The 27,961-nt window shown below is 40.2% G+C and overlaps 2 protein-coding genes across 3 annotated transcripts; one reads left to right on the top strand and one right to left on the bottom strand.

Annotated features, from left to right (window-relative positions):
• Positions 1–6,777: 6,777 nt before the first annotated feature.
• Positions 6,778–17,149, bottom strand: RB195_007434 (uncharacterized protein; the record flags this gene model as incomplete). The annotated part of the gene is made up of 5 exons (XM_064181055.1): positions 6,778–6,870; positions 6,924–6,976; positions 8,214–8,317; positions 8,400–8,463; positions 16,861–17,149. The coding sequence occupies 5 exons, from the start codon at positions 17,147–17,149 to the stop codon at positions 6,778–6,780; spliced, it is 603 nt and encodes a 200-aa protein (XP_064037875.1).
• Positions 17,150–20,995: 3,846 nt separating this feature from the next.
• Positions 20,996–27,688, top strand: RB195_007435 (uncharacterized protein; the record flags this gene model as incomplete). 2 transcript variants are annotated; one of them, XM_064181057.1, is made up of 15 exons in its annotated part: positions 20,996–21,141; positions 22,981–23,153; positions 23,212–23,375; positions 23,605–23,742; positions 23,819–23,980; positions 24,077–24,229; positions 24,290–24,357; positions 24,567–24,759; positions 25,488–25,560; positions 25,642–25,782; positions 25,935–25,990; positions 26,432–26,524; positions 26,583–26,639; positions 27,172–27,282; positions 27,572–27,688. In XM_064181057.1, the coding sequence occupies 15 exons, from the start codon at positions 20,996–20,998 to the stop codon at positions 27,686–27,688; spliced, it is 1,845 nt and encodes a 614-aa protein (XP_064037876.1). The 2 variants fall into 2 exon arrangements, with proteins under 2 accessions (XP_064037876.1, XP_064037877.1); XM_064181056.1 differs by having other exon boundaries at positions 24,570–24,759.
• Positions 27,689–27,961: the final 273 nt, after the last annotated feature.

Raw genomic sequence — 27,961 nt, forward strand, 5'->3', positions numbered from 1 at the left:
GACAATGTGATCATCCAGGTTCTACTACCTCTATCATTACTACATATGAAGGAATTAAGGAGCAGAAAGAGGCGTGGCATGCGGTATGCGGTCAGAGTAGATTGAACGTTGTATTGTTGTTGTTATTGTTGTTGTTCAATCTTCTTCAAATGTAATTTTCGATGATTTTTGGTGCTTAAACCACCAAGAGATAGCAGGAATTGGGTTGTGTTGGAGAGTCTTAAAGGCATCACTCCGCGAATCTGACGTGATATGGATTTCAGATGGTCAAGGACTATACGGGATCGTAAATTGCAGACACGGATGGGATCCCGTTCATTTCTTCCTAATCGCCGTAAAAGACGGCCCGGAAGATGCGGCTTCGAGCGTTCCGGGGCGCTATTCTCTACAACGAGTTCTATTGGAGCGCGCCAGCCTTGTGCACGTGCCGCATCTTCCAGGCGGAGGTTTTTTACGGCAATTAGGAAGAAATGGACGGAATCACCTCCTCTCCATAATCTTCGATCTCGTATAGGCATAACTCATCTGAAATCCGTACCACCTCAGATTCGTGAGGTGATCCCTCTATGCGGGAAACCAGTGCACATATTACTGGTACAGAGGAAACCCGTAATTAAGTGCAAGTGACCTCACTGAGTTCTTGATAACTGCGAATGTATGAAAGAGCTCTCACTGAGAAGATATTCGTTTAGAAAAGAGCAGTTGTATAAACAAAAGTGATTCATTTTCAATTTAATTGAAAAAAAAAACTCTCTGAAAGAAAAAAAAACGTCTCAACGGCATCTATTTGTGGCAGTGTTGTACAATCACTTGAGTAAAAATTATTTTGGGAAGCGAAGTTCTTTAAATTTTTTCCAATTTTTCAGTTTTTCTTATTTCAATTCACCAATAATAATAGGTGATTGTCGCTGGTAGACGGCGAAAAGTCAGCTATAGCTTGCGTTAGTTTTCTGCATTTTCTTCAGTAATTCCCAAAGAGCATTGGAATTTTGAGAAGTTCTCAAATAAATTTTAGTAGTAGTGACCTGGAAGTGCGAACAATTGTGCAGCTATTCCGTTTAGTTCCATTCTTAGTTCTGTGGGCCATTTAGCTGCCCATGCAGGGGTGAAACCAACTGTACTCCGGATTCAGTCTGGCTAGTTTGATTATTTGCCTATTTATTGACTGTTTACTGTTTTTGATTGACAAGAAATTCGTTCAAACTGTGCTTAGGCGTAACTATTCTACTTGATCAGTGTGGTTTTAGTAGTTTCCTTTTTTTACAAGAAACTACTTACTAAAGGTACGAAAATGAGTTCCTCTGGACGCCTGTGTGAAATTTTTTCCACATCTTGTAAATCTCCTATTTGTACTGACTGAAAGCGAAGCAATGGATGTGAAGAATATTTAATTGCGGTGATTGATGATCACGACACGATTGCTTACTTTCAGTTTACCTCGAAACCAATAACCATAAATTATTGCAGCAGTTGATTGAGACAGAGATCGTCCTCGAGTTGTAATTATGACAGCAGAATCCAGTTACTAATTACGGGTACTCTTGCACCGGAATTGTTTAGTCGCTTCCTGCAAATTCTAGTTGCAAACATGCCACATCGATTTTTTTCTCCTCGACTCGTCTTCAAACCTCTCGGGGCGATTGATCTTTGGGCGTTCTTAGTGCTAATCCGGAAATTCGGATGTAGCACGGCACCGTGAGTCTTGGATACTGGGAGAAACGGAAGTTTTGGAGTTTTTTTTTCCATCGTCTTGCTAGTTGTATCAACGCATATCTTCTGAGGTTTTAATGGGCTAGACGTCAAAGTTAAAAATTAATTTAAAAAAATGAATAATATGCAAGTTCCAGGAATAGAGAGAGTTCTTCGAAAAAAATCGCAAAAAAATGTGGTCGTTCTGTCTTCCAATTGAATGTTTGGCTGGATTATGGTACTACTTTACACTCATATAAAAAGCAAACCATTTCTAGAATGGTTAGAAAGATAAATAAGGTCTGTAGTTGAACCAGTGTATAGTTAAAGAATTGAAATAATTACAATTAAATGCTGAAAAAAATAAATTAGAATACAGCGGATTTAAAGCGACCAATGCACAAGTATCCGATCAATGCGAATATTTCAGAAATTTTCAAACCACGTTCTCTGGTCTCATTTTCTCTTACATTGAGAAAAATTAGCTTTAAAGCTATTATATCTAATGTTCGGCTTGTATGTATGTGTATATATCCATGTCTCTACAGGGGCGATAGATTTCTGAGTGCATTATTCAAAAAAAGTTCCAAAGTTCGTGTGCTATAATGTCGTATAGGTGTGATATCTGTTCCGAAATTTAAAATCCAACTTTATATTCATTTTATCTGGATGATTGTATTATCCGCCTGATCGCATTTCATACGTATTTCCAGTGATTGACGCAATTTCATGCAAGTTCGTGAAATTTTCTGAAGCTTTTCTTCCCTCCATCTATTTTGAATACTGGAAAAAACCGGAATGCCCACTTTCCTTTCTATTTCTGAAGAAAAAGAGGAAATCCAGCCTGAACTCTGGCCACAGCAGCACGTTTTGTCCTATCCAATCCGCGAAGTTTGCGGTGAGGCCAGTTTCAAAACCCATCTGGTCTATCATAATTCACTGTCATTTCTGCTCTAATGGGACCCTCTGGGACAACAAATTATATTTCAAGCTTATTTTTGGACTACTTTACTTGCTTAACAGTGAGTTCATAGGGTCACAAGGATGTCTAGATCAATGAACCAAAAAGTTCCCACTAAAAGTGTAATGGCACCGAATTGTCGGCTGTAGCTAGGCCTGGACTTCCTGGAAGGAAGATTTTTAATTTCCAAAATTTTTATAACTTCACCTCCTAACTGCTAAATACGTCGTAAAGGAAGGTATTCTACTTTTTTTCTTTACTCTGACGGTCGACGTGGATCGTACTTTGAGCGATAGCGGCAGGTTTGTGCATCGCTGCGCTCCTTCCTTCATCGGGCGAGCAATTGAAATCTATCTAGATGATTTCTTTATGCATTTCCGAGGCTATTTATTTCGAAACCTGGGTTTTAAAAGTCTAGAATTCACCGTTTAAAATAAAACGAACGTTGATACGGATTTTATGGTCGGTTATATGCGGATTTCTGTGGTGAGTTTATGGTTGACTATAATCGGTATTTTTCTCGGTGTCTTCGCAGAATAACACATTTCGTCGTGCATCGTATCGCATTATATTCGTATCGCAGAGCTCAAAATGTGAAACGTGCACGTGTATTTGAAATTGATCGCTTATCGACATCGAAAATCTCCGCGGCAGTGAAACGTGACAGTCGTCACGGAGTCGTGTGAAGATTTGAAACTGTGTGTTCCTGTACAGTGGATCCTCATGCGCGATAAGAGGCGTTCCCCCCTCGCTAGGCGGCTCAGACAAGTCCCATTTCAGATCAAACGTATGTAGAAAGCGATACACTATCGTCCATACAGAAAAGTTCTTCTCGAAGGGATTTATAGAATTCCAGAAAAAAAAAGAATAAATTGTATATTGCACTTATAAACGTAACGTTGCGCACTCACACGTGCCCAAAGGCGCTGAAAATAGGGCAGTTCGGGGGTCTATGGAGAGAAGTCCCTGTGAGGGTGAAGCCTAAAAACAACGTTGCGCACTCAGACGTGCCCAAAGTCGCTAAATGGGGTAATTTCGGGGACCTAGGAAGGGAAGTCTGCACAAGGACGGAGCTTCAAAACAACGTTGCGCACTCAACCGTCCCCAGAGGCGCTGAAAATAGTGCAATTTGGGGGCCCATGGAGAGAAGTCCCTGGGAGGGTGAAGCCTAAAAACAACGTGGCGCACTCAAAATTCTGCAAAAGAAGGCAACTATGCCTTTTCCTGTCTGTGAAATTCTCTTCAGTCTTGTAGTTTAGGTGTGTTGCAGTTCCTTTTTCTGACCATTTAGACCTTTTTTGTTCGCAGAAGTTTAGTATTCGGGTAAACAGTAAATTTGTAAGTCATAAGACAAACAATGATTTCAATAGAACATAACAGAGGAGTAAAGTTCGAGCGTATTTGAATCTTGGCATAATGACTGCAACTATTCGATTGACAATATGAAATAAGAGCCAAGATTGTTATCTGTCGTTGCAAAACATGTGGGGGTCAATCCATCGGCGAAAGAGGGCGACCTCTTTGTGTTCGTATTAAAGAACATCTAGGGTGGGATGAAACATTCAAACGCAGTAACCCATCTCAGAGCTCATCGTAGATAATATCATGATAATGTTCTTTTCTGCATAGCCGCCACAATCCTATCGTATGAACCCAAAATTATTCGCAGAACTCTAGAGGCGTTTCGGATAAATGCAAAAGGTACAAAAATGAATAGAAAGAAAGAGTGTATAGCCGTGACCAAGGAGCTGGCTCTGTATCAAGACGAATTTCTTCATCACAAAAAAGGATCATTCGATTCCTTCATTACTTCTCATGGAGCGAATTCAGGATTTCTCTTCTGTGCTTCCCGTCCCGATAAATTTTTATAGTTATATGCACCACGATTTTTGTAGGTCACTATGAGATCGCTAGTAAAAACGGTAGTTACAAATAATGGTAGCTATCATGGGATTTGATTGTACTGCTGTCTATAAATACGTAATACCAGGGAATGGATCATTGACTCCGTAACTTGTTCTGGATTATCAATGAATTCAGCTACCATACATCTATCCGGTCCTCATAAACATTGCAAACTGTGGTTAAAATTAGCTTCTCACAAAACCGGAACCTTTACGGCTCGGTTCATTGCCGTCGCTGGGCAATTTGCTGTGAATACCTCGAGTGGCATAAATGGAAACGAAGTGTAGTACCGGTGCGTGTGTGTGGAGCGTGTATATGCGATCTCAGATCAATCCCAGTATTAGGTTGGCACGGATCGGGGGATCCTACGGAATCGGATCAGTGCGTCGACGCCAGAAAGCGGTAAGAAGAGGTGGGACAGGCCCACCCCATTTTCCTCCGGAGTCGGATTGGTGCGCCGGCACTGCATTGCAGTGAAAAGAGGTGCGAAAGGTTTCATGGCATCAAGTTGGTGAGCGGCGCTCCCAATGCAGTGAAAAAATGTGAACGGCGTGAAGCTGATGTGGCGGGATGCGGTAGTATCGCTCAATAGCTTCGCATGGATTTGGCAGAGTAATCGAAATTTTGTGAACCGTTTCATAGCTGTGGAAACCGCATGTGTCGCGCTCCACCACAGTGTACTGCTCCGTGTATCAATATCCCTAAACGATTCCCTCAGGTTGATAGCATTCTTTCTTAAGAATATGGAGACACATATGCGAACGGCTGTTTACATTGTAGCAGACACTTTACGTGATCTGACGTAGAACCTTATCTTCATTATTACGATGGTGACTTTCACGTCATTCCATGATAACACATTACTCTGTGTTAATGGTTGGGGAAAAGCAGGAAAAAATAATTATGGAGAATAAGAATAGAATAGAATAATGTTTTCACATTGTGTCTATATTCCATTGATATCGAAGGAGTGTAAATGATAGTTGTTCTCTAAACGTAGGACTTACGCATTTACAAAGAAAACGAGGAAAGCGATGTTGAAAAAACCACAGTTCTAATTTTCACCGAAAATCCCACTACTATTAAGTTTCATTGATCAATGAAGACGAGCGAAGCGAACACCACAGTAACTCTGAAGTTCCGCTTTAGACGAACGTTCAGACTGTTTACTAACAGTCAACTTTTCCCGATCGAACAAGAGCGCTTCTCGAACCAGTTCTTTCGATGCAAAATGGAAAATGACAGAAGAGATTCTGAATTGTGATAGATAGAGTTCAAAAATTGTGAAAAGTCCACTTATTAGCAAGGTACGACTGGGAATCGCGATGATCGCCTCGGAAAAAACGCAAGATCAAAAAGGTGTTCTGGTGTGGAGGGGGAACTTTTAGCATAAAACTTCTTAATTTCTATGAGTTCAAGAGTTAGTGATCCTATTCGAAAGTGAGTTAATGCAGTGAAAAATCTGCAAATTTATCGCCCCAGAATGAAAGGCTCAGTTGGTTCTAAAGTGGTTTCGAACCATCGACGTTGTAGTTATCGCAGAACCTCTTGTGACTGGACTGTGTTACACTTGCCCCGATCAGCAAATAATTTAATTAATTGATCCAAATAATCAACAAATAAATAAGACGTGTATGTCATTTTTACGTCTATGTTGAAAGTATTTGAAAAAAAAACTATAAATTTAAGCGTGGGCGACATTATGAGGATTATGAATGTAGACAACTATGTCTGTATACTACTTTGTAGCGTCGTTATCTTCGGAGACTTTTACGGCCACATGGGGGGAAACACAATTTAGAGTAATTGAGTAGACGCTGGGTTATGGCCTCCCTGCTGCGCATACTGGAGGAAAAAAAATTAGGAAGATTCCATTATTGATAGGGAAATACTCGAAGAAAACGGGAAGGAGTCTGAGGTATATTTAGACAGCGTACGATTATTTCTTACGATGATATTGATATTTATGATATTATTTTTGATATTGATATTGTGCGTGGATTTATTTCGAATAACAACTACACGAATTTCGATGTGCTACTACTTACCTAAGAATTACGTTTTATTTCCTAAAACAACATATATATAACATATATGTTGGGATAACATGGAATCACCTGAACTTCTTGTCTCAAAATAACAAAAATCGTTTACTACAGATAAATCGGAACTCTAAGAAGAAATTCCATCATGCTCATGCTATACAATAACAGGTTATTCTGTTATTGTGTGTTCTGTGTGTGGGAGCCACGAAATTCCAAAAAGAGAAGGAGACGAGTCCCCCGGCGTCGGATTGGTGCGCCAGCGCCAGAAGCCTAGAAAATGTTGTGGAATGGGTCCAGTTGCATGTTGATAGGAAACTCATTACTTGCTCATCCAAACCAAAACTGATTGCCGCGAGCTTTGATGAGAAAGAAGAGCCTTCAAACTTGGGTAATTAAACCTTAATATATACTAAATTGTCATGACTATAAGGCACGAAGATAACTAAAGCTATACGTTTAGTGCAAGCAACGCGATCTAAGAAAGAACTGATACAATAACGTGAACGATCCTTCAAAGCGAATAAAGAGAAGGAGTAAGCGAATGCAAAGAGAAAGAGAGAGAAGAGTAAGCGATGCACACAATGTAAATAACATACGAATACAAAAAGAAACAAATCGGACATGAAAATATACCTCAGTCAACAAGACATTCAAAATCGAAGAAGATCGAGGCCTTAAAGTTGCTATGTAACCGATTTACACTATTCGCATATGATTCATTCCATTTCCTACCAAGCGATGATTCATAAAAGGATAAAGTGTCTGGCGTTAATCAATCCGCTTTGGATGCGCCCCCACGTTCACTTCAATTCAGAACCGTCTGTGGTTTATGAGCGCGCGTACAGCCCTACAATCTGTCTTGCGGGGGCTAGCCGATGTGTCAAGTCAGTGTTTTGTTATCCTATAAATCCCCCTATATAAGTATGACAACAATCTATGGACCTAGGTCTAGAGATGAAGGGCTTGGTGAGCACTAGGACGGGTTCGAACCTCCGATCGATCGTGCAGGATCGTGCGGAACCTCTAATCGCTAAACTACACCCACCCTCGATGATTCATATCCGGACTGGAAACATGTAATGGTGATGATGTAATGATGATTCTAATGATTCATGTAGACGTAAATTTGTTACATGAATCATTAGGATGATACATGAGTCATTAGGATTCTGTAACGACTTAGAAGATTAATCCTACTAGACAAGATCCCGAGGAATTTTGTCCTCACATGAAATTAGCGTGTACACTTCACAAAAGGTAAATGAGACGTTGTGAACAGTTTCATAGCAATGGTCCCTGCACCTAGTGCGTTTCAAAGCTGTAACTGCTCCGCGTACTCCGAATACTCTCCAAATGTGGAACTGGCAAAGAAAACTATGAAATCTTTCATCTAAATTTATTTTAAAAAAAAAGAAAGCGTTGTTGGAAAACAACGCTAATTTTACAAAAAAAATGCCGTTAGTAGTAATTTCAATGATAAAGTGAGAATGATCGAAGCGAACACCACATTAACTTTGAAGTCTGGCTTTAGACGGACGTTTAGACTGGTTTATGAGATAATTGGCAAAAGAAAGTCTATAGTTGTTTTCGTTTTCGTTAGGATTAGGAATCACTAGGAAGGCGTATCGTCAGTCGGAAAGTTCTGCTCTGATTGTTGTAGGTAACTTGTGCATAGAAATCAGTGGAAATTCTTGCGTTCGTTTGAGTGGAACTCTTCCTGAAAGATGACGCGAAATCTCATTCGCTCGTGGGCAATTCGCCCAAGAGAAGAAAAAGAATGAATAAAGAGGCTGACTGACTGATAGACTCGCTTTAGAGTGATCGGATCCCCATAGTAGGTAGAGTAAGCACAAAACGCGGTGACTTTTATCGGATTTTTTAAATTTTAATGGATAGGATTTTTTATATATTGCCTTCATATCAGTAGATTTCTTTCCTGTGCTGATAACCAGCGTATCTAAATTGTGTCCACCGTGAATGTGAGAAAACGTGGTCGGCATTTTTCTATGTGAAATTTGTTGACGATTTTCTTCAGTGGACGATGCAATCGATTGGGAAAGTAGATCAAATTTATAGATTCCTTAACAATTTGAAATTCAATAAATTGTCAATGTAAATCCCAGTGAATTTTCTTTGTGTATCTTGTGCATCAGAAATACAATGATCGTTTTTAAATGGTGTGTTTGCTTCGCTGAAACCCACTTCACTAAGTTATAAAAAGAAAAAGAAAAGAAATATTAAGAAAAGAAAGAAAAGAGATATAAAAAGAAAGGAGTTAAGTTATAAAAACAAATACAATGGAGCGTAGATTCGGCTCATTATTATTTTTGTCTTTAAATTCATTGTAACGTCTTCGCTTTATTGGAGATTTTGCTCGCTTTTTAGAGCATCTCTTTGTTAAGGAAAGCAATTAATGTTTGAATCAGTGAAATGATAAATGATAATGTGTTCGGCGTCGGTGAGATTCCCTTTGAGATGATCCACTCGAATGGATTCGACTCCCTTTCAGAATCGTCTAAGATTTATGAGTATGCCTATAGAATGCTGGCTGGATTGGAGGGATCTGCCGCTGTATCAAGACAGTGTTTTCCCGATTGTCCTCGAATCTTGGCATGTTGAATACGTAGCGTTTTATTTTATTTATTTATTCTTGAGCTGAAGCAAATCAACAAGACGATGTTTTTGCGTCATATTTTAGGACAAATTGGTACCAGACACATTTGGTACCAATGTGTCAAACCCGTTGACATAAAACGCTCGGTTAGCTCTGGTTCGGTTTCGATCCACGAATCATGCTGTCGCAATGGAACTTCCTAACACGGCGTCACAAATGCTAAGTGAAATTAAATTAATAAAATCATATCAAAAAAGGGACTCGACAGAACAGAAATCTTCGAAAAAATTGTTTTTGGTATCCTGAAGGTTACAGGATCGCCTAAGCATTGCCAATATCCAAAGAGTAGTTATTTTGATATAAGATATCTTGTAAGACCGCCGACCCGATGGTCAGATTTTTTCAAAGAAAATTATGATGCTCTTCGTGTCCCACGCGAAAGGAGGAACCAGCGGGCGACTCTGGCACGCGATCGGGAAAAAGGGAAGAATTACTGGCGCCCGCTCGACCAGTTCGAAGATCAACGGGAGTCAAGGTGATCAAGATGAAGATATCTTGTACATGACTAGATCAGATATACTACGGTACACCTCTTAGTCACTTTAGTGTTTAGCAACGGTTGCGTTTAATTAACTTATAAAAGCGCGGCTCCTTTTCGCAATAATCTGCTACGGATGCTCCTTTGATGTGTCGTCCTCCTACTGTTTAATGCAGCCATGCGTAAAGAAGGTCGTTGCTTAGAGAATGAGGTAACGGCTCCATCAAACAGCCGTCCGCCTGTTCTAATTTGATGTCGTCTCTGTCGTTTGAAAGCGTGAACGGATCGATCCAGGACTGGAAGCAGGAAAAATGAGGGACTTCAAAGAATTTGTTGGGAGTGTATCCCGCGCCATTTTATCTCATTCATTTAAATGAACTTTATCTCATAAACAGCACAATGTATGCATTTCCACGCTCAAAAATACCTCAGTAGAAAAGTTGCTTGTATTTGTAGCTGCTGGTACCTTCAATATCTTAATTTTGTAGGATTTGGGGTCGAAATGTGAATTCCAGGACGTATTTTCAACATTTTAAGTCATATCTTAGAGGGAAATGCCCTCTAAACTGGATTTTAGTCCGATGCAATGGTCGTGTAGGATCTGTCGCAGCGTAAACGAGCAGATCATTGGGGAAATGGTGGATAAGGACCTGCCTTCTGCTCCCATTGGCTCCAATGTACATTTTTTTCTATTATCCTCGGGTAAAGATTACATTTGTTGCTTCACAGTTGGTGGGGACAGAATTCAAATGCTTAGTTAGTCGAGACATCCTTTAACAATTTTGCCTGCCATTTATATGGGACCCATAACACATAGCACTGGAACTTGTGATCTAAGGGCTCACTATTTGGGACCCATAACAGATAGCACTGGAACTTGTGATCTAAGGGCTCACTATTTGGGACCCATAACACATAGCACTGGAACTTGTGATCCAACGGCTCACTATTTGGGACCCATAACACATAGCACTGGAACTTGTGATCCAACGGCTCAATATTTGGGACCCATAACACATAGCACTGGAACTTGTGATCTAACGGCTCAATATTTGGGACCCATAACACATATCACTAGAACTTGTAATCCAACGGCTCATTATTAAAGACCCATAACACATAGCACTGGAACTTGTGATCTAAGGGCTCACTGAAGTCTTGCCATCTCTATTGCATCATCTTTCCAGATCCAGAATTAACGAGTAGCTTTTAAGGAACCTCATATAGCAACGCCTGTTTAAATGGTTGATAAATTCTTCAGCTGAATCATCTTTCCGGATCTTCGGTCTACGTAACTTCCGCTTAGGAGGCGATTATTATTTGTGGGTGTTGTGGGTGGTTTTAGTGTAATGGGGTGGGATGTTATGATCCGATCTGTTAGGATTTCTTGTCAGCGGTTAACTCTGCTCATCCCTTCTTATTTCTTAACTAGTCGCCCACGCAGCAACCGCATATGTTTGGTTTTAACTACGTACAAGTCAGTTTGGAAGGTCAGGAGGGGCTAGAGCTGAGTTGTTCTGTGGGAAGAAACATCTGTCTGCTTGTATGATTATTAAAAAAAAATAAAAACAATTCGCCACAATACGATGAGTCATCCATTTAGCGATTTTTTTAAAGTACTACAGTGGAGAAAATTCGTCTCAATGCGATCAAATGCATCACACGAGGATTTATTAGATTGATTTCCGGATGAACATCTGATTGATTTCCCGATCCGAACATCTGCTCGTTGTCATTAATTATATCACGCAAAGGTCAAGCCACATTAGGATGATTTGCATAAAATTCATTGGCTGGGGATTCGCTCTAAATTTAGCCGCACATTGAACCAACCAGCTACTGTACAAACGAAATCGACAACCACGGATGGTTGAGGATGTTTGATCGCAAAAAAACGGAGAGAGAGAGGTTTTTGCGCGTGTACCTCAATTATAGTGGCTATTGTTTATGGTGACTGCATGTTTAAAGCAGGTGCAGCGCCATCGCGTTGTGCTTGTTTGATGAGCGGTTCGGCTATTGTTCGTCCGAACTATATTAACATCTGCTAAAAATACGCAATGGAATGTATGCACTCTACGTCGCACGACGGATTGCGTCACACGTATAGAGAGGATCGCAAACAAAAAAAAATGTGTGCTTTTTTGTGTGCGCACAAATGACCTTCCGTGATTTCACGTCGACTAGGAGAGATCGAGGGAACGAAGAGGGGAATTCGTTGTGTAGATGAATGGATAACTTTGCTGGAGCTGTCTGGCCTTGCTGAAAGAGAAGGATTAGTGGAAATCAGCACATCTGTTAGGAACGCATCCATTAATTATTGATCCCTGATGAACGCCAACTAATCGAAACCGGATTCGGCTTCACTTTTTTGACACTAGCGGTCACTAGCTGTTGCTAAATAAGATGAGAATGATTGTGTACTACTTTTTAAGCAGAACCAAGATTTTTATCGATCTTTTTTCTGGCTATCAACGTTTCTAAGAATGATGAGAAGATGAGAATGATGTGTTTTAGAAGAACTATACTAACCCTACAGGATTAAAGGATTAAAATCAAAATCTATAAGTGAAAAATGTCAGTTCGCTAAGGATTCGCCACCATTGGAGTGCGTAGTAATTTCCAACAACAACAACCGTTGAAAGAAAGGATGGTGAGCGATTTTATTCCTTTGGGAAGTAAAGCACACGAAAAATAGAAAAATCGCTGATCCGATGGTCAGATTTTTTTCAGGAGCTTAGAAATAAGTATAATGCTGGTCATATCCTTTAAACAAACAAGAGAAATCACTAGATGCTGTGAAAATTTTAGCACTAGGTTCGAAAAGGGATACCGATGTCCAGACTGAAACTTAAAAATTTCTCTCATATCCTAAAAATGCATCCTTGCCGAACCTGTAGTCCTTGATAGTTTTTTTATAGTCCGAAATTTTCGGTTTTCAATAAGTACCACATTTGAGTCGGTTACATAGACTTTGAACTTTGCTGCTATTATCTTCAATATAAAAATAAGCTTTAATAGAATATAAATAAAATAAAGAATAAAGGAAAGGAATAAAATATAAATATAACAAAAATAAATCAATTTTTTCGTCTTCCCGCCGGCGAAATACGTCAACAGACCAGTTATATAGTTTTTCATTTTCGATTAGTCGTTTCCTGGTTACTCACAAAAACTAGGAATACTTCTAGGAATTTTTGAGTGCAAGCTGGAAAGACACCAAAGGGACAGGGACGTTTCACTGACTGAATAGAATAGAATATCATTTTCTAATTTGTTGGTGGCGAGTATTGTCATCTCCAGGATATGTCCAGAATATCTCCAGAATACCTTGTAAATCAGAAAATCTCCAGAAAACTCTCTAAAAGATGTTTGTAGCTAGTTGGTGGTGTACATATGTGACCAATAAAGTCACAGTTTATTTCCTTTACTGGCTGGGTACAGTATCGCATGGTACAGTAAACCAAACCAGCAGTTTAATTACGCAGTTGTTATTTGCGCTAGCAATGTCTTTGTCTATTGTTCTCGGATGACCCCCCGTTGTGTAAATGTCAGGAAAAGTGCTACGAGCGTTAGGTTGCGGATTGCGGGGATTAACGGTACGGGGTTAGGAGTGTCTTAAGTGCTAGATCCAGGCCATATGTGTGGTGCAGGGGACGAACACAACATTATTGATCATTCATGTCAGGAATATGCCTAAAATTTAGATTAATTCTAAATTCATAATAAAGATGAAATGAAAGCGCATATAGTGTAAACAGATGCTCCGTTGAGAAAAACTGATCACTGTGATGCTCTTCTGCTTTCGGGAATTGTGAAATGGTCCACCTTTTCGTTATGATACTTAGATCAATTCTAAATTCTATGAGCTGCAATCCACGACGATGGATTTCTAGCACTTCTCATGTCGACAAATTCCATTCTTCAGAGTTTTGACTTAGATTAGTGCAGAATACGGAAGGAAATAGGAAAAAGAATGTGAAAGAAAGAAAGAAGTGGGGAAAAGAGTGTGAAAGAAAGTTCTGCATAGGTGTTCTTGCAATCATCATGAACCCACCATGGAGAGGCCTCTAATATGTAGATTCCGGATAATTTTTTACTATTGTTAAACCAATGTCCGTATATATGGAAGCTCTTTCTTCATTTAAAGATTTTATAGGGTTTTATAACCATATTGGTTAGCGTGAAAAGTCCTGCAAAGAATCTATTGGAATTAAATACTGCGTGTCACGTTGCAGGAGGATGTGCGTTGCAACTAAAATCAGCGTCTTCCACGCAGGTTTTTTTTTTTTTACGATGACTAGAAAGAGGTTAGCGGAACCAATCAAATCTAGCAATCTATAACTCCATCTCCGGTTTTTCCAGTGGATTCTCTCACGTCAGATTTGTGCTACTGCCTTTAAATTAGTTGGAAACATTAGTTATGTTCTTAGGATTGCAACTTGAATTCGAGAGGAACATTCTGTTTTTTTTTTATTTGGTAGTGAAAACTACATTTGTACCTGCTGATTTGTCCTATAAGTTTCTTTCCAGTTTTCTTTAAAGGCATCACCTCACGAATCTGAGGTGGTATGGATTTCAGGTGGAGTATTCTTATATAGGGTAGTAGATTATGGAGAGGGGGGTGATTCCGTCCATTTCTTCCTAACTACTGGAAAAAACGGCCCGGAGGATAAGGCGTGTACAGAAAGCTGACGCGCTCCAATCGAACTCGTTGAGGAAAGTAGCACGCCGGAACGCTAGAAGTCGTGTCTTCCGGGCCATTTTTTACGGCAATCAGGTAGAAATGGACGGAGTTACCCTCGTGTCCATAATCTACGACCCTATATAGGCATAACTCACCTGAAACCTACACCACCTCAATTTCGTTGGGTGATGCCTTTAACGATATTCCGGGTTCCGAGTTTCATTTGTCAGAATTGATCAGTATTCGTGTCGTTATCTGCAGAAACTTCCCGGATGAACTGAACATTGTGACATGATTTCACGCTACAGGCACATGGCAATCAACGAAGTGTTTATCATTTCCGGTTGTTCTCTTAAACATGCGAAACATTGCGAAAAAAACACCTGTTGTATTTTCAGATATTTTTTGAAATCATAGTTACTCATTTATTTTTTAAACAAAATTCACAAATTTTCAACAAAGAAAATGCATCGTGCCACACGCGTGTCATGAAAGAAAAATTGGTTCACCGTTAATGTGTTAAAGAACAAGGTCTATAGATAGATCCTATCTGGCGAATGTCTTTCGTTCAGGAATCACATTCCAGTGATGATTTCGGCAATGTCTTACGATGCGCAAAATTTCCTCCGTTTGTACTAGGCATTTGTTTTCTAGAACATTTGTTGAGTTACGTAGCGAATTGACATGCTGTATAGGTTAAAGATTTCGTGATTTCGGTGCCCACGACGGCAGCAAAGCTTGCAACTTCAGGTCACTTACGTGACCCTTGTTGTAAGATGCAAGTTCGCCCATCAGTCGGGAAGTCACACAAAATTTCAAATTCAAAATAATTATGGCAAATTTGTGGATTGATTAAGATTAGGCAAGGCTGGAGCATTGCAAGAAAAAGAATATTCTTACTTCATTCTTACTTTCAACCTTATTAACAAATTTCAAGGGCGGGTGTAGTGTAGCGGTTGGAGGTTCGTGCACGATCGATCGGGGGTTCAAATCCGCCCTGGCGCTCACCAGGCGTTTCATCCCTCCGGAGTCGATAAATTGGTGCCAGACTTGTCTGAAAGGATAAAAACACTGATCTGACACATCGGCTAGTCCCAAATGTCATTGTATAGGACAGTTACACGTTCGTAAACCTCAAACGATTCTGAATTGAAGTGAACGTTGGGGCGCATCCCAAGCGAATTGATTAACGCCAGAAACTTTATCTTTTATTTATCCTTATCAAATTCCAAGCAAACCTTAAATCACAAAATCTACATTGATTGAACACCCAGAGATGCAGTTCTCTTCCCGATGCCTGTCTTTCATATCTATGTGCATCCTTATCGATAGTGCAAATTCCATCTGCAAGATGAAAAAGCGTTATTTATCATTTCTCAGCATCCCATTCCAGTTGTTGAAATGAAATGGCGATGAAACGTTCGTTGTATTCAAAGAAACCCTTGATTGACAGCTTCGCGCATAAAATGAGCTGGTGACGTCGTCGTTTTTTTTTTGCTCGTCATCCCATGCACGGTAGCCGAATTCCTGTTTTCCTGAGATGACAAGATAAGAAGTAGACTTTGGATTTTGATGCGAATTCCAGCGGAATTCTCGTGACCATTAAAAAATTCACCTCAGATAGGTAGTTTATTCTTTATTCATTTCTTCATAAATTCTGAATCACAAAATTCGAAACCTCCTGGTACGGCAAATTACTTTTCGATATTTTCTTTCAACTTGCAAACCGGGAAAATATCATGATCATAAGGGTGAAAATGTCGGACATTAGTACTACATTAGTGCGGGAGCAAAGACTTGTCGATTTCTCTTCTTTGCACATTTTTCTTCTGAGAATTTAGAAGTACAATTTTTACGGAATTCTTCTTGAAAGAGCATTTTTTCTATGAACATTTGAAATGTAGAGATGGATATATATTCTTTCCCCATAAGTTAGTTCACACACATTATGTTCTGGCAATAACGATTTATTGATTATGATTTTGTATGAATTATTATTGATTATGTTTTTGTATGAACATCCCTAACTTTTTCGTGGTTTCGTCTTTCTTCTGCTCTTTATTGTATGTGCAAAAATTGTTGATTGACGGGAAAAGGTATATATATGAAATTCACATCAAATTGAAGCAAATCTCACAATGGTACTGTATTAAGTGAGGTAGGGTGATCCAGATTGTGGCTAATTGAGTAAATTTAAGAGAGAGATTATTCGTAGTTGCTTGTTATTCTTGTTCCTTTGTGATTTTTCTTGTTACGTGCTAGAATCGTAACATCTAACGTTCTTTCTATCCTGTTTAGGATTACTCTTGTGAAGAGCTTGTAGATGACAGACAGTAAGCATATTGAGCGATAGTTGCCAATGTCTTGTGGCTATCCTTTCTTACACAACAGCACGGTCTTGCTGGTTTTCCATTGCTTAGGAACCTTGCATTGCTACGGGTATGGGAGTGAAGAGCCTCGCAAGTGTGTTGATTAGGACTGGCGGTAGGTACTTCAGATGTTCAGGTTTGATCCTGTCGGGAATGGATGAAGTACGGTTCTTCACCGACATGATGACATGTCGGAATTCGGAAGAGAGGACCTTTAGAAAGGCATGTCCATCTTCCCTCAGATGGTGAGGAGGCAAGTGGATGTGGCTATCGAAGAGATCTGAGTAGACGTCGTGAATGACTTTTTCCATCCCCCTTCTCGATGCTGTACATAGTTGTTCCATCTAGGGTCCGGAGAGCAGTCATTGTTGTTTTACGATTGACGAAGTTCCGACGGGCATAACAAATGCTCTGTCTCGCCTCTTCAGCTTCAAGCATGCAAGCGCCGGGGCGTTATAAGTACAGATCGTCATCGTGGTCCTTTCCTGTTTCGGTAGACTATATGAATTCTGCAACCTCGTCTTTCCTAGCGCTACCGTACCAGGCTTTTCTCCGGAATGAGGAGACTCTTTTCCATCTCCGTGTTTCACACAAAAATTTAAATTTCGTGGGCAGTTTGCAAGCCTTTAGTCCCATGAGTTTTTGGGAGAACGCAACGTTCTCCCCAAAGTGGGCAGGTGGAACTTATTTGTTGGAGGTCACTCCAAACCGCCTCCCTTGCACCTTCCAGTCGCTGGATTGGAACCTTAGCCGGACCGACGTGCGGGATACAGTAGTGTTATGAGCCGATTCTAGCACATCAGAAACAGGGACTCCATCCCCTGACTTCACCTGGGTCTCAGGGCTGGTACAAGGTAGCTTTTAGTCCGCAGATGGGTCCCTATCAGCCACCCGGGGACGCGCCACGTAGCCTCGCGACTAACCTGCTGTGATCCCTCTAATGAGGGAGATCGGTGGTTATTCAATGATATTCCAGGAAATCATTGTATATAAGTGTAGTTAGCGATCAGAAGGATTAAAAGTGTGAAGTTTCTAGAGGTAAAGCTCCTTCACGTAAAACTGCATTATAGTCGGGTTAAAACGACATGAATCACGAGTGCAGTTGCGGTGCGTTTGCGTACGCGCTCGAAACGGCGCGGTGGAGGCAGTAGTTGGAACCGAGTTAGGACCGTGGCTAACTGCAGCGATGGGTGGTGCCAGCGAAGGTTTCACCACGCTCGTAGCTGCGCCGCTCCGCCGAAGCGCCTCGAGAGAAGACGCGTACGCAATTGCGTACGTGATTCATGTCGTTTTGACCCTACTATACACAGATGAATATTACCGGAGATGTAAAGTGTTGCTACGATATAGAAAACTGCAAAATGTCGAGTTTTCGTAATGTTCCCAACTTTAAGAGTTTGGTAAGATATCGTCCAGAGAAATTTGTTAACAGTTCTAGGAAATAGCTAAATCATGCGAACAAGCAGGGCTTGAAAAGTAAATTGCTAGCGCTCAAAAATAAAGAGATAAATTGGTGATCTCCTAGCATGTATGATTAAAAAAATGGTGAAAGTGACCGAAAAGGCCAACCTTGTTTAACCTTGCTAGAATGAAAGCGTATGTAAAAACCAGTGAAGGCGAAGAAAAAAAATCGTAAATTTATGAAATAGTACGGAGTAAAACCGGTTGTATTCTTTATGAAGAGATCACAAATGAATGGGTATAATTCGATAACGGGTCTGGACATTTCAATGACAAATCGATTAGAGCGCCTAGATTATGGAGCTAATTTTTCTCCTCGGTCACGCTTGCACAGCTATTTATCTGTTTATTCACATTAGAAGAAAACAGAAAAGAGAAAACAGATTTTACTAACAATGCTGCTGTCCCCCAGTCATATTCCTCCTGAAAAACAGAAAAGATTTGCATTCAATTATAAATCGACTGCTAAAAAGCGGTAGCATTATCCTCTTTTACATTATTTTCATTTTTTACTTTTTCTGTCGCAATTTTGACGAATTGATTCTTCAGCCTTCGGCCATTAGTCAAAAACACCAGAAGAATAGCGGAAGATTTCTTCCCCTGAGCTAGAAAACAGCTCGTTGACATTTTCACCATTCCGATTTTAGTTTGTTCTCAGAAATGCTCAAATCGATTAATTCAGTATTCTAGTCCTTCTAGAAAAAGCGCACAACTCATGTATTTAGGCAAAATGTGGTCGGTCTAAGGTCCTATTTTTGAGAAAAAGATATTTTCAATGTGAGAAATGTGCAGACAATTTCCAACTGTCGATGATTAACCCTAAGAATCATAGGTTAAAATTATGCTGGGAAGACATGTAAGTTAGACAAATAGTTAAAAATGCTCATAATTTTGTGCTCTATTACCACTTACTGATACCTGCGCACTCGTTTAAAGGCATCACCCCACGAATCTGGGGTGGTCCAGTGTTTCAGGTGGATTATGGCTATACGGAGTCGTAGAATATGGTGATTCCGTCTATTTCTTCCTAATTGCCGCAAAAAACGGCCCGGAAAATACGACTTCGAGCGTTACGGCGCGCTGTTTTCCACAACGAGTTCTGTTGGAGCGCGCCAGACTCGTGCACGTGCCGCATCTTCTGGGCCATTTTTTACGGCAGTTAGGAAGAAGTGGACGGAATCACCTCCACCTGAAATCCGCACCACCCCAGATTCGTGGGGTGATATCTTTAAAGGCAGTATATCACAACTTCGACGTGATGCGTAACGCAAAGCGTAATTTAGGCAGTAGATTGCGGAACCAAGCCTGGTCCCACCCGTCGCCTAACCGTCGTACAAAACGTTTTAGTTCCTACGAGGTACATTAGTACGCGTCCCGAGGGAAATGTACTATTTGTATTCGATGGAAAGAGGAATCAAATCGAAACCTGAGCAACCTTTAGATAGTTGAAAAGTTCGACTTTCAATGAACCTCGGCATAGTTGAATGTAGAATCGAGTTTGATAAGTTGTTCACGAGGTTGTTAAATAAATTTATTGTCTAACGTTTCGGGATTAAATTGTGCATTGAATCGCACATTTCAGGCTATGAAGAAGGCGATATTACCGAAACGTTAGCCAATAAATTTATTTAAAGGACCCCCCCACGAATCTGGGGGGGGGAAGATTGGGGGGGGAGAATTATAAAAGGGGAAGGGAAAAAAAGGGGGGGGGGTTCCCCCCCCTTCCTCCAAATAACAAAAAAAAAACCCCCAAAAAAACCCTTTTGGGGGTTTTTCCCCCCCCTCAAACCAAACAAACCACACCCCCCCCCCCCCCTCCTCCCCCCCTCCCCCCCCCCTTTTTTTTTTCTTTATTTAAAAAAAAAAAAAAACCACCCCCCCCCCCCCCCCCCCCCCCCCCCCAAACAAAACCCCCCAAAAAAAAAAACCCTTTAACAACCTCGTGTACAGCTTATCAAACTCGATACTACATTGAACCTTTAGATATTTCACGAGCCGACCGATTTATTTACTTACATCCAGAAATAGGAGCGAGGTTGAGTGGCCTCCTTCCAACCACACTTTACCACGTGCCTCCACCTACCTACGTTTCGGTCCTCTCGGACCTTGGGTGCATTGGAATTGAAATCATCATTTAAAAAAAAAAACGTTTTACAGTTCTTAGGCACTACAGATCAGGGTAAGATGAGCGTAATCACGTTGAGTTCTGCAATTTACTGCACAAGCTCTATTCTATCGAAAATGTCCTACAGTGCCTTGAAATAATGCCGTACAAACTCGTCCAACTCCTCCTCCGCCGAAACTCGTACTTTTTTTTTTCGAAATTCCTCCGAAATTTCCGTGGGATTTTTCTTCGGATCATTCATCCCGTGTTCCTTTTTAACATGTTTTCCTTCTTGTGAATGAGAGTATGCCAGGAGTCTCTATTGCCATTTATAATGAATTCATACTGCTCTTCGAGTATGTGAGAAGATTTTGAATTCAGATTTTCTTATGTAATGGTAGTGATCGTCAATGAATTGCTCTCAATGTTATTCCAGTATCTTTTTATTAATGCTTGGTTGTTATATTCCATTAGAAAATTTCACTTCTAATGCACCAAATCTTCGCAAATCTTGAAGTTAAAACTTAATTGGTTAGGGGAGTTGTGATGCTAGTCTTCTTTAGTAAAGTATATGTCACTCTGCTATATTTTCAAGCATAAAGACTCCTTCAGGTCTATTTTTTGTATGGAGGACGACATCACCATACCTGAAGACGAATTTAAATTTCCTTGGGAACATCTTGCTGATTTTTACGCTATATTCAAACGACGGAACGAAAAATACGGCACCACCTACGACTACGAGTGCAGCTTGTCGAGGGTTCATTTGAAGTAGGTTTATTTTTATTCCCTCGTTCTATGTTATACAAATTCCGTTTTTATTTTGAAGACTTAGAAATTTCTAGTGGCTAGAATTGATTTCTAAAGTATGTGCCCATCAAACTTCCCAATGTCCAAATTATTCGTTCTTCTTGAAAAACCGGAAACTATGGTCTATTTTTGTGAAATTCAGCTTCGACACGTCCCAACTTCTTTTGAATTAAAAGTAGCTTATTCAATTAAAAAGATTAATTGGAATGTTTGCTCAAAACTTTGTGTTGTGGACTCCTTTTTATTCCTTATGTATGTTTAATTTACTGATGCAGAATGAATTTTCCAGTGACAATGATCTCGCGTACAGCATGCTGGATTGGCTAGGTTGGGAGGCTTAGATAAAATTTTATTGGAAATTCCTTTTGATTTAAGTGGAAGTAGTTTGGAACTTGAATACTGAGTGGAATGGTCAGGCCAACTTCTGCTGTTTATTGTTTCCTAGCGCAAATTCACTAAGCTGTTGTTTCTAGAAGTACTTCCTCTACTGTGTCTCATAGGTGTGTTCAATACTTACTAACATTAATCTAATGTCTTGCACATAACATTGTAGGTTACTTTTTGAAATATGTTTAAAGCTGACAGTGTTGGTTGCAACACTGTCAGCTTTAAACAGTATGTGTGACACATTATACACTTTAAACAGTATGAGTGACACATTTTAAACATTATGTGTGACACATGTGCTAGGATGGGGTTTATTTTGGCAGAAACTTCAGTAAGTCTTGCCTCCGCAACTTCCAGCGTGGAGAGTCCACTAATTTTCTGAATAATAATGTCATCGACTGAGGTCGTTCTTTGCTACAAGAATCATTTGCTTACATTCATCCATTGCAACCTCGCTCTTACTAATACTTCTTTCTTTCGTTTCTTTTTCTTCTGTCTTTTCAAAAATATGTGAAGTTGAATTGTGCATCAGTCTGAAAGAGGCATACTGAATAGCTATATCCATATTGTTCACGGAAGCAGTTAGTTCAGTTGGTTCTAAGCAACGGTGTCCTATTTTCAATGTTTTCCATGAGCGCACAGATAGGCATATAAGATTATATTGCTGAAAACTCTCGCACAGTAGTTCTAGAAGATTTAGACAAGAATCTCCAGCAGAGAATAAAGTTGCGTAGATTCGAAGAGAACAGAGGAGTGCCTCAGCTGAGGAAATTTCACAAGTAGTTCTCTTTATTGCTTGGATAGAGGTTGGGAATCTCCTAACTTTGCGGCGAGTTCATAAGGAACACTTGCAACCACGCACTCTCTTCACACGTGTGATGGAGCTCAAGATGCAGCAGAGCTTGTAGCTAGCCAGCCTTCCGCGACGTGACCGCCCGCGCAGCCGTTTAAAGACATTACCCCACGGGTCCGGGATGATGCGAGTTTCAGCCGGGTAATGCCTATACAGGGTCGTAGCTTGTGGGGAAAAGGGTGATTCCGTCCATTTCTCCCTGTATCAGTGGAAAATTACGACCACCTCATGCTGTTTCTTATGACGTCCTCGATTGTAGCGCCACCCTTGCGCCCACCACCACCTGCAATTCGTCCGAATGAGTTTTCGACGAATCGCAGGTGGGGCGCTGCGCATTGCAACAGAAGCCGTCGTAAGAAACAGCTTCCGGGGTCGTCAATTTACACTGATACACTGATACAGGGAGAAATGGACGGAATCACCATCTTCCCCACAATCTACGACCTCGTCCAAGCATTACACGGCTGAAATCCGCACCATCACAGTTTCGCGGGGTGATGCCCTTAAGTAGGTTTGGATGGGGCCATTTTTCATTCATTGGTGCAGAATGAAGATTCCAGTGACAAAGATCTTGTCCGAATCAGCGAACGTAAGCAGGCTTCTGAAACAACAGACGTTGTCGATTTGACGGAATCACTTGAGATGATGGGAGTACGTGAGAATGGAGGAGATGAACCCAGTAATGTATTGGATGACATTTCTACAGAAAAGATGTCGCAGCATGGCGAAGATGGTAGAGTTTGAAGATTTCCAGGTCTGAGGTATTATTTTCGTTATTCTTCACCTTCCAGGCCTGAAAAACATTGAACTCACAAGAGATGCATGGGCGGAACTTCCGAAGCGGTTTGGGTCGTCGAAGACAGAAAACCATAGTAGATATTATAAAAGACGCAAAAAGTCTCACGAAGACGCACAAAAGTGGTTAAGGAACACCACGTTTGAGGAGTATTGGGAGGTAGTTTTAAGTTTGTTCTACTGATTCCAGCTTTCTCTTCTAGATTCTGTTGTGCTTGACTTTACTGACTTGTAGATTTCTAAGGAAATTTCTTTGCACTTTTTTTTTTTGATTTTGAGACGTCTTGGGTTAGAAATCCAAGCAAAGACTTTGAGGCCAGTTAATAAAGGAGTAGCGGTGGAAGTGGAAAAGGTCTTCTTTCGTCTAATTACCTACATTTCTCGTTCAGGAGGCAGCTTCATATGTCATCTATCGTACGTGGTACGAGGATTACGGCAATATCATGAATGAAGATGATCGGGACCAACTGAAAAAGCAAATAGAAGAATGTAAACCTTTCGCATTGATTGATGAACATAGCGATGAAGTGAGTTATGTAGTTTTCCGCTTTCAACTCGCAACTATTTTTTATTCATATTTTGCCTTCTCTCATTCTCTTTCAGCAAATACACAAATATTTTGGTCTCACCAAAGATGCAAAATATTCCACGTACGAAGAACTGTTCGCAATGCATTCGGACGCCATTGTGAAACTGGCCGCTAAAGATTTTGAGTTGTTCCGTGCGGTGTTGACAAGTCATCGATGTAAGACGTTCCTCAAGAAAGTATGTATTGTTCGTAATTGTTAGGAGTATGTGCTTCTCTCGAGGATTTTTCTAAACTCACCTCTTTTCTATGCAATATTTTATTTGCTTCTTCAGGTAGAAAAGATGGGATTCGTCCCAGGTTATGCCGATAGTGATATTAACGCTCCTAATGGGACCCATATTTCGGAGTCGGAGGAAGTGGTTCCCAGGAAGAAAACCAAGCCTGAGGGAGAGAAACGGTTTCCAGTTACTTACGGTGATGACGAGGTTTGTGCAGAAGTTTTGAGAGGTTGGCCCTAGTAATGGTTAAAGATCCGTCTGTCGCAGGTGTTCAGCGACATTTACTACGATGTTTACGATCCGCATGCTGCTTCCATGAATATAGTGCTGGATAGGTCAGTTCTGTACATTGTATTGTGGGCTTTTTGGTTGAAAATTCGTTATTTTTTGTTTCTTACCTTTATGAACGTTGATATTCTTTGCAACCCGGATATTTCTCGAACTTTTTTTTCAAATTCTCTTCCCAGTGTATCTCTCGTCAGAGGAAAACGAAACTTCACTCGGTCTCTGCACTAGATGATTCGTTCTTAACGAATAATAATAGCAGGTGCGATAATTCTTCAAAGGAAGGCGACTGTGTTGAAAAAGCTGATGTTCTTGTCACTGCCCAAGAACCTACCAGTAATTCACATTCCTCTCCCGACGACGCCCACATTGACGTATCTTTCGCCTTTAATCCAGACAAGGAGCCCCATCTGGTTGCCAAGAACGCATTTCAGTACTACAGAGATGATCAGGCTAGTTGACTTTGATAGCTCTTATTTTTCTTTTTTTCTGGAAGATTTGTTTCTTTAAGCTTGCAAAAATCTTCCATGCATTTCCACGCAGTTTTTGTTGTGTTTATCGTTATCTGGGTGAAGTTGACTTACTTATTTGACTTAGTCGGGTGTTACGGCTTAATGCGGCTATTTTAGCATTTTCAGCAACAAAAAGGCAAAGTTGATCTAGTAAAAGAAAGCTAAGAATCTAAAACATACGATGGCACTCTCATTTGTTTTCGATCACATCATTCGTCTGATTTTGTTGAGCTTTTCTTGGACGATTCGCTGAAACGCTGGACAAGGCTTGTGGCAAGGTTTTTCAAGCAATACTTGATAACCTTGATCAGCTGTTGGATTGTTTTGGCACGCCAGCCCTTGCGTACACCATACCTTTTAAAACTGATCAAATATCCAATCATATCCATGGAAGATCCTCATGAAACGCCTGCACTTCGTCTGGGGCGGCTTTCTGTGCCTGTTTTCTTCGGGCCGAAATCTCAGGGTATGGGCTTTGGCATGGTTCACGACGATAGCACCTATTTGCAGTGTATGGGAAACTTTTGTCATATAACCGTGTGACTTATGTAGCTCGTACGCTCCCAAGGTGTATACTCTAATCTCTGATTGCGTTTAGTGAAACCGGGGCCACCACTAGCAAGTTGGAATTAGGCTTGTGTACGCCGCTCCTAAGTGAAACATTTCAGGAAATCATTAAGTACTGGTACCAACGATATCGACTGTTTTCGAAATTGGACAATGGAGTAATCATGGATAGAGGTAAATTATTCTGGTTTTCCAGAAACGAGTAACACAGTTTGGCTTATTCTTATTGGTTTATAACACAGATAGCTATTTCAGAAGGATGGTTCTCAGTGACACCAGAACGAATAGCGGAACACATCGCCGATCGAGTGGTGCGACGACCAGAAATGTTAGTAGTAGATGCATTTGCTGGTGTTGGAGGCAACAGCATTCAGATGGCCATCAAAGGAGCGAGAGGTGAACTTTGTGAAGTATTCCCTTTCATATCTATTTCATCTTTCTTAGTATTTTCGCTATTTTAAATCGAATTCTTTATCTACTCGATTCAAAGTCGAATGAAAAGAACAGGAATTTTGTCGAGGTTGTCATGCTTACTGTCACCCTTTCAGTCATAGCTATCGATATGGATCCGGTACGATTGAAATGTGCAAGAGAGAATGCAAAGGTGTGCTTCCATTGTATTTTTACTGTTCTATTATTATTTCTAGTGTTAATAATTGCACATAATTGCTTGCCTCGCTTGTTACATTGTTAATCCCACGATGCTTTCGCATCCCTAGTTTGTAATTTCTCTCTAAAGAGATTGATATTACAGGAGGTTTTAGTTTTTTGTTGATTAAGGATCAAACTCTAGTATGTTTTCAGAAATAGTTGTAGCACGATCACCTCTCTCTCTTTCTCTCTCTCTCCCTCCCTCTCTCTCTTTCTCTCGTTTCCCTTAATTGTAAGCCTTTTTTGCTTAGGAGGGCTACCTCGATACAACAAAAAAATGAAGAGCTCTTTTCATTTCTTGAGGGCTAGATCTTCAGATTTCTTTACTTTCAAGATCTTTTTGAATTTTGAGTGACCTATTCGCTTGTGACCTACTTATCCGCTTTCATTGAAGGTATATGGAGTTGAAGACCGCATTGAGTTCATATGCTGTGATTTCTTTCACTTTGCATCTAAGTGGACCGAGAATGTAGGAAAGACTGTACAGGTGAGTTCGGTGCTTCCTAATTGCGTGATACGCACCTTTCTCGTCTACGTTATTCCAGATGGACGCAGTTTTCTTAAGTCCACCTTGGGGAGGTCCGAGCTATCTGAAATCAAAAGTGAGTTTTCTTTGTTTATGGGGTTAGCAACGTTTAAATGTTCCAACCACCCAACTCGAAGATATGAAGAAATGGTCCTACCGTTGGTTTGACAGATTTGAACAATTTGAGCTGCAATTTACGATTTTTCTTTAGAGCGCAGAACATCTAACGCGAATTAAGTGTGAAGATTTTCTTTTCGTTAAGCATATACATGTTAACGCATTTAGAATTGAAGCGCATTTTCTGTGCAACAAAGTACGCATATGATTAACTGACATCACACAGTGTGTGGAAAACAATTACGACATTACATTAGCTGTTGATGGATGCGATTTCACATTCTGCACGTTTCGACATTTATTCCGCGGAAACGCGATCCAATGTGATGCTAATTAAAGTTTCCATACAATTTGTGGAGAGATACATTCCTGAAAAGTTCCTGAGACATAAAAATTATCGTAACTCGTGACAACACGAACACGTGACATAAATTCTTAAGTGTAATGAATAATTGAATAATTGTTAAAAACTTCTATTCTATTGGTTGTAGGTATTCGATCTTGATGATCTGACTCCGAATGGATTCGATATATACACTGCAGCCAGGAAAATGTCGCCAAACATTGCATATTTTCTGCCGAGAAGTACCAGTGTCAAGCAGGTGAATTTTCTTCTGTTTCAGCTCATGTTAAGTTTTCTCTTCGTTTCACCAACTCACTTCTTCACTTCTTTGATACATCTAGAACTTTTAAACTTTAACTTTTCCGACATTTTTTTAAAGGCATTATTGTGAAGTCGTAAATAATTGAATGAGGTGTTCTAATTCCTTTTCTTTTTCTCTCTTTCTTTCTTTTATTTGTTTTGCTTTATTATCATTACATAGCGAAACTATAAAACGACATATTGCCATATTTATTAAGGCTATGCTTAGCGTATTTCTCGTGTTCCAGTTAATTTCTCTCAGTGGGCCGGGAGGAAGATGTGAGATAGAACAAAGTTGTTTGAACAAGAAGATCAAAGCACTCACGATTTATTATGGAGATTTAGCGGTTCAGCGTGGAGAATAGGCGTACGTTTCAACTGTTGTTTACTTTATTGTCAATTTTAAGTATTTTTATTCATTTTTAATGATTGTTTTGTAACGTTTAACTGAGTGTTGTCTTTTTGCAAGCTCATAATCTAAGTCTATCTACCTAGAAATCCCTTGTGCTGTATGCGTATAGTTTAAGGAAATTACATACTCATACGTATTCACTGCTGAATTTGTTCAGATTTGATCGAATTGTTTTAAATTGTTTGTCTTTGTTTTCTAATGGACGTTTCAAATCTGCGATTATACA

This window comes from Necator americanus, chromosome I (genome assembly GCF_031761385.1).
Source record: "Necator americanus strain Aroian chromosome I, whole genome shotgun sequence".
Classification (NCBI taxonomy): domain Eukaryota; kingdom Metazoa; phylum Nematoda; class Chromadorea; order Rhabditida; family Ancylostomatidae; genus Necator; species Necator americanus.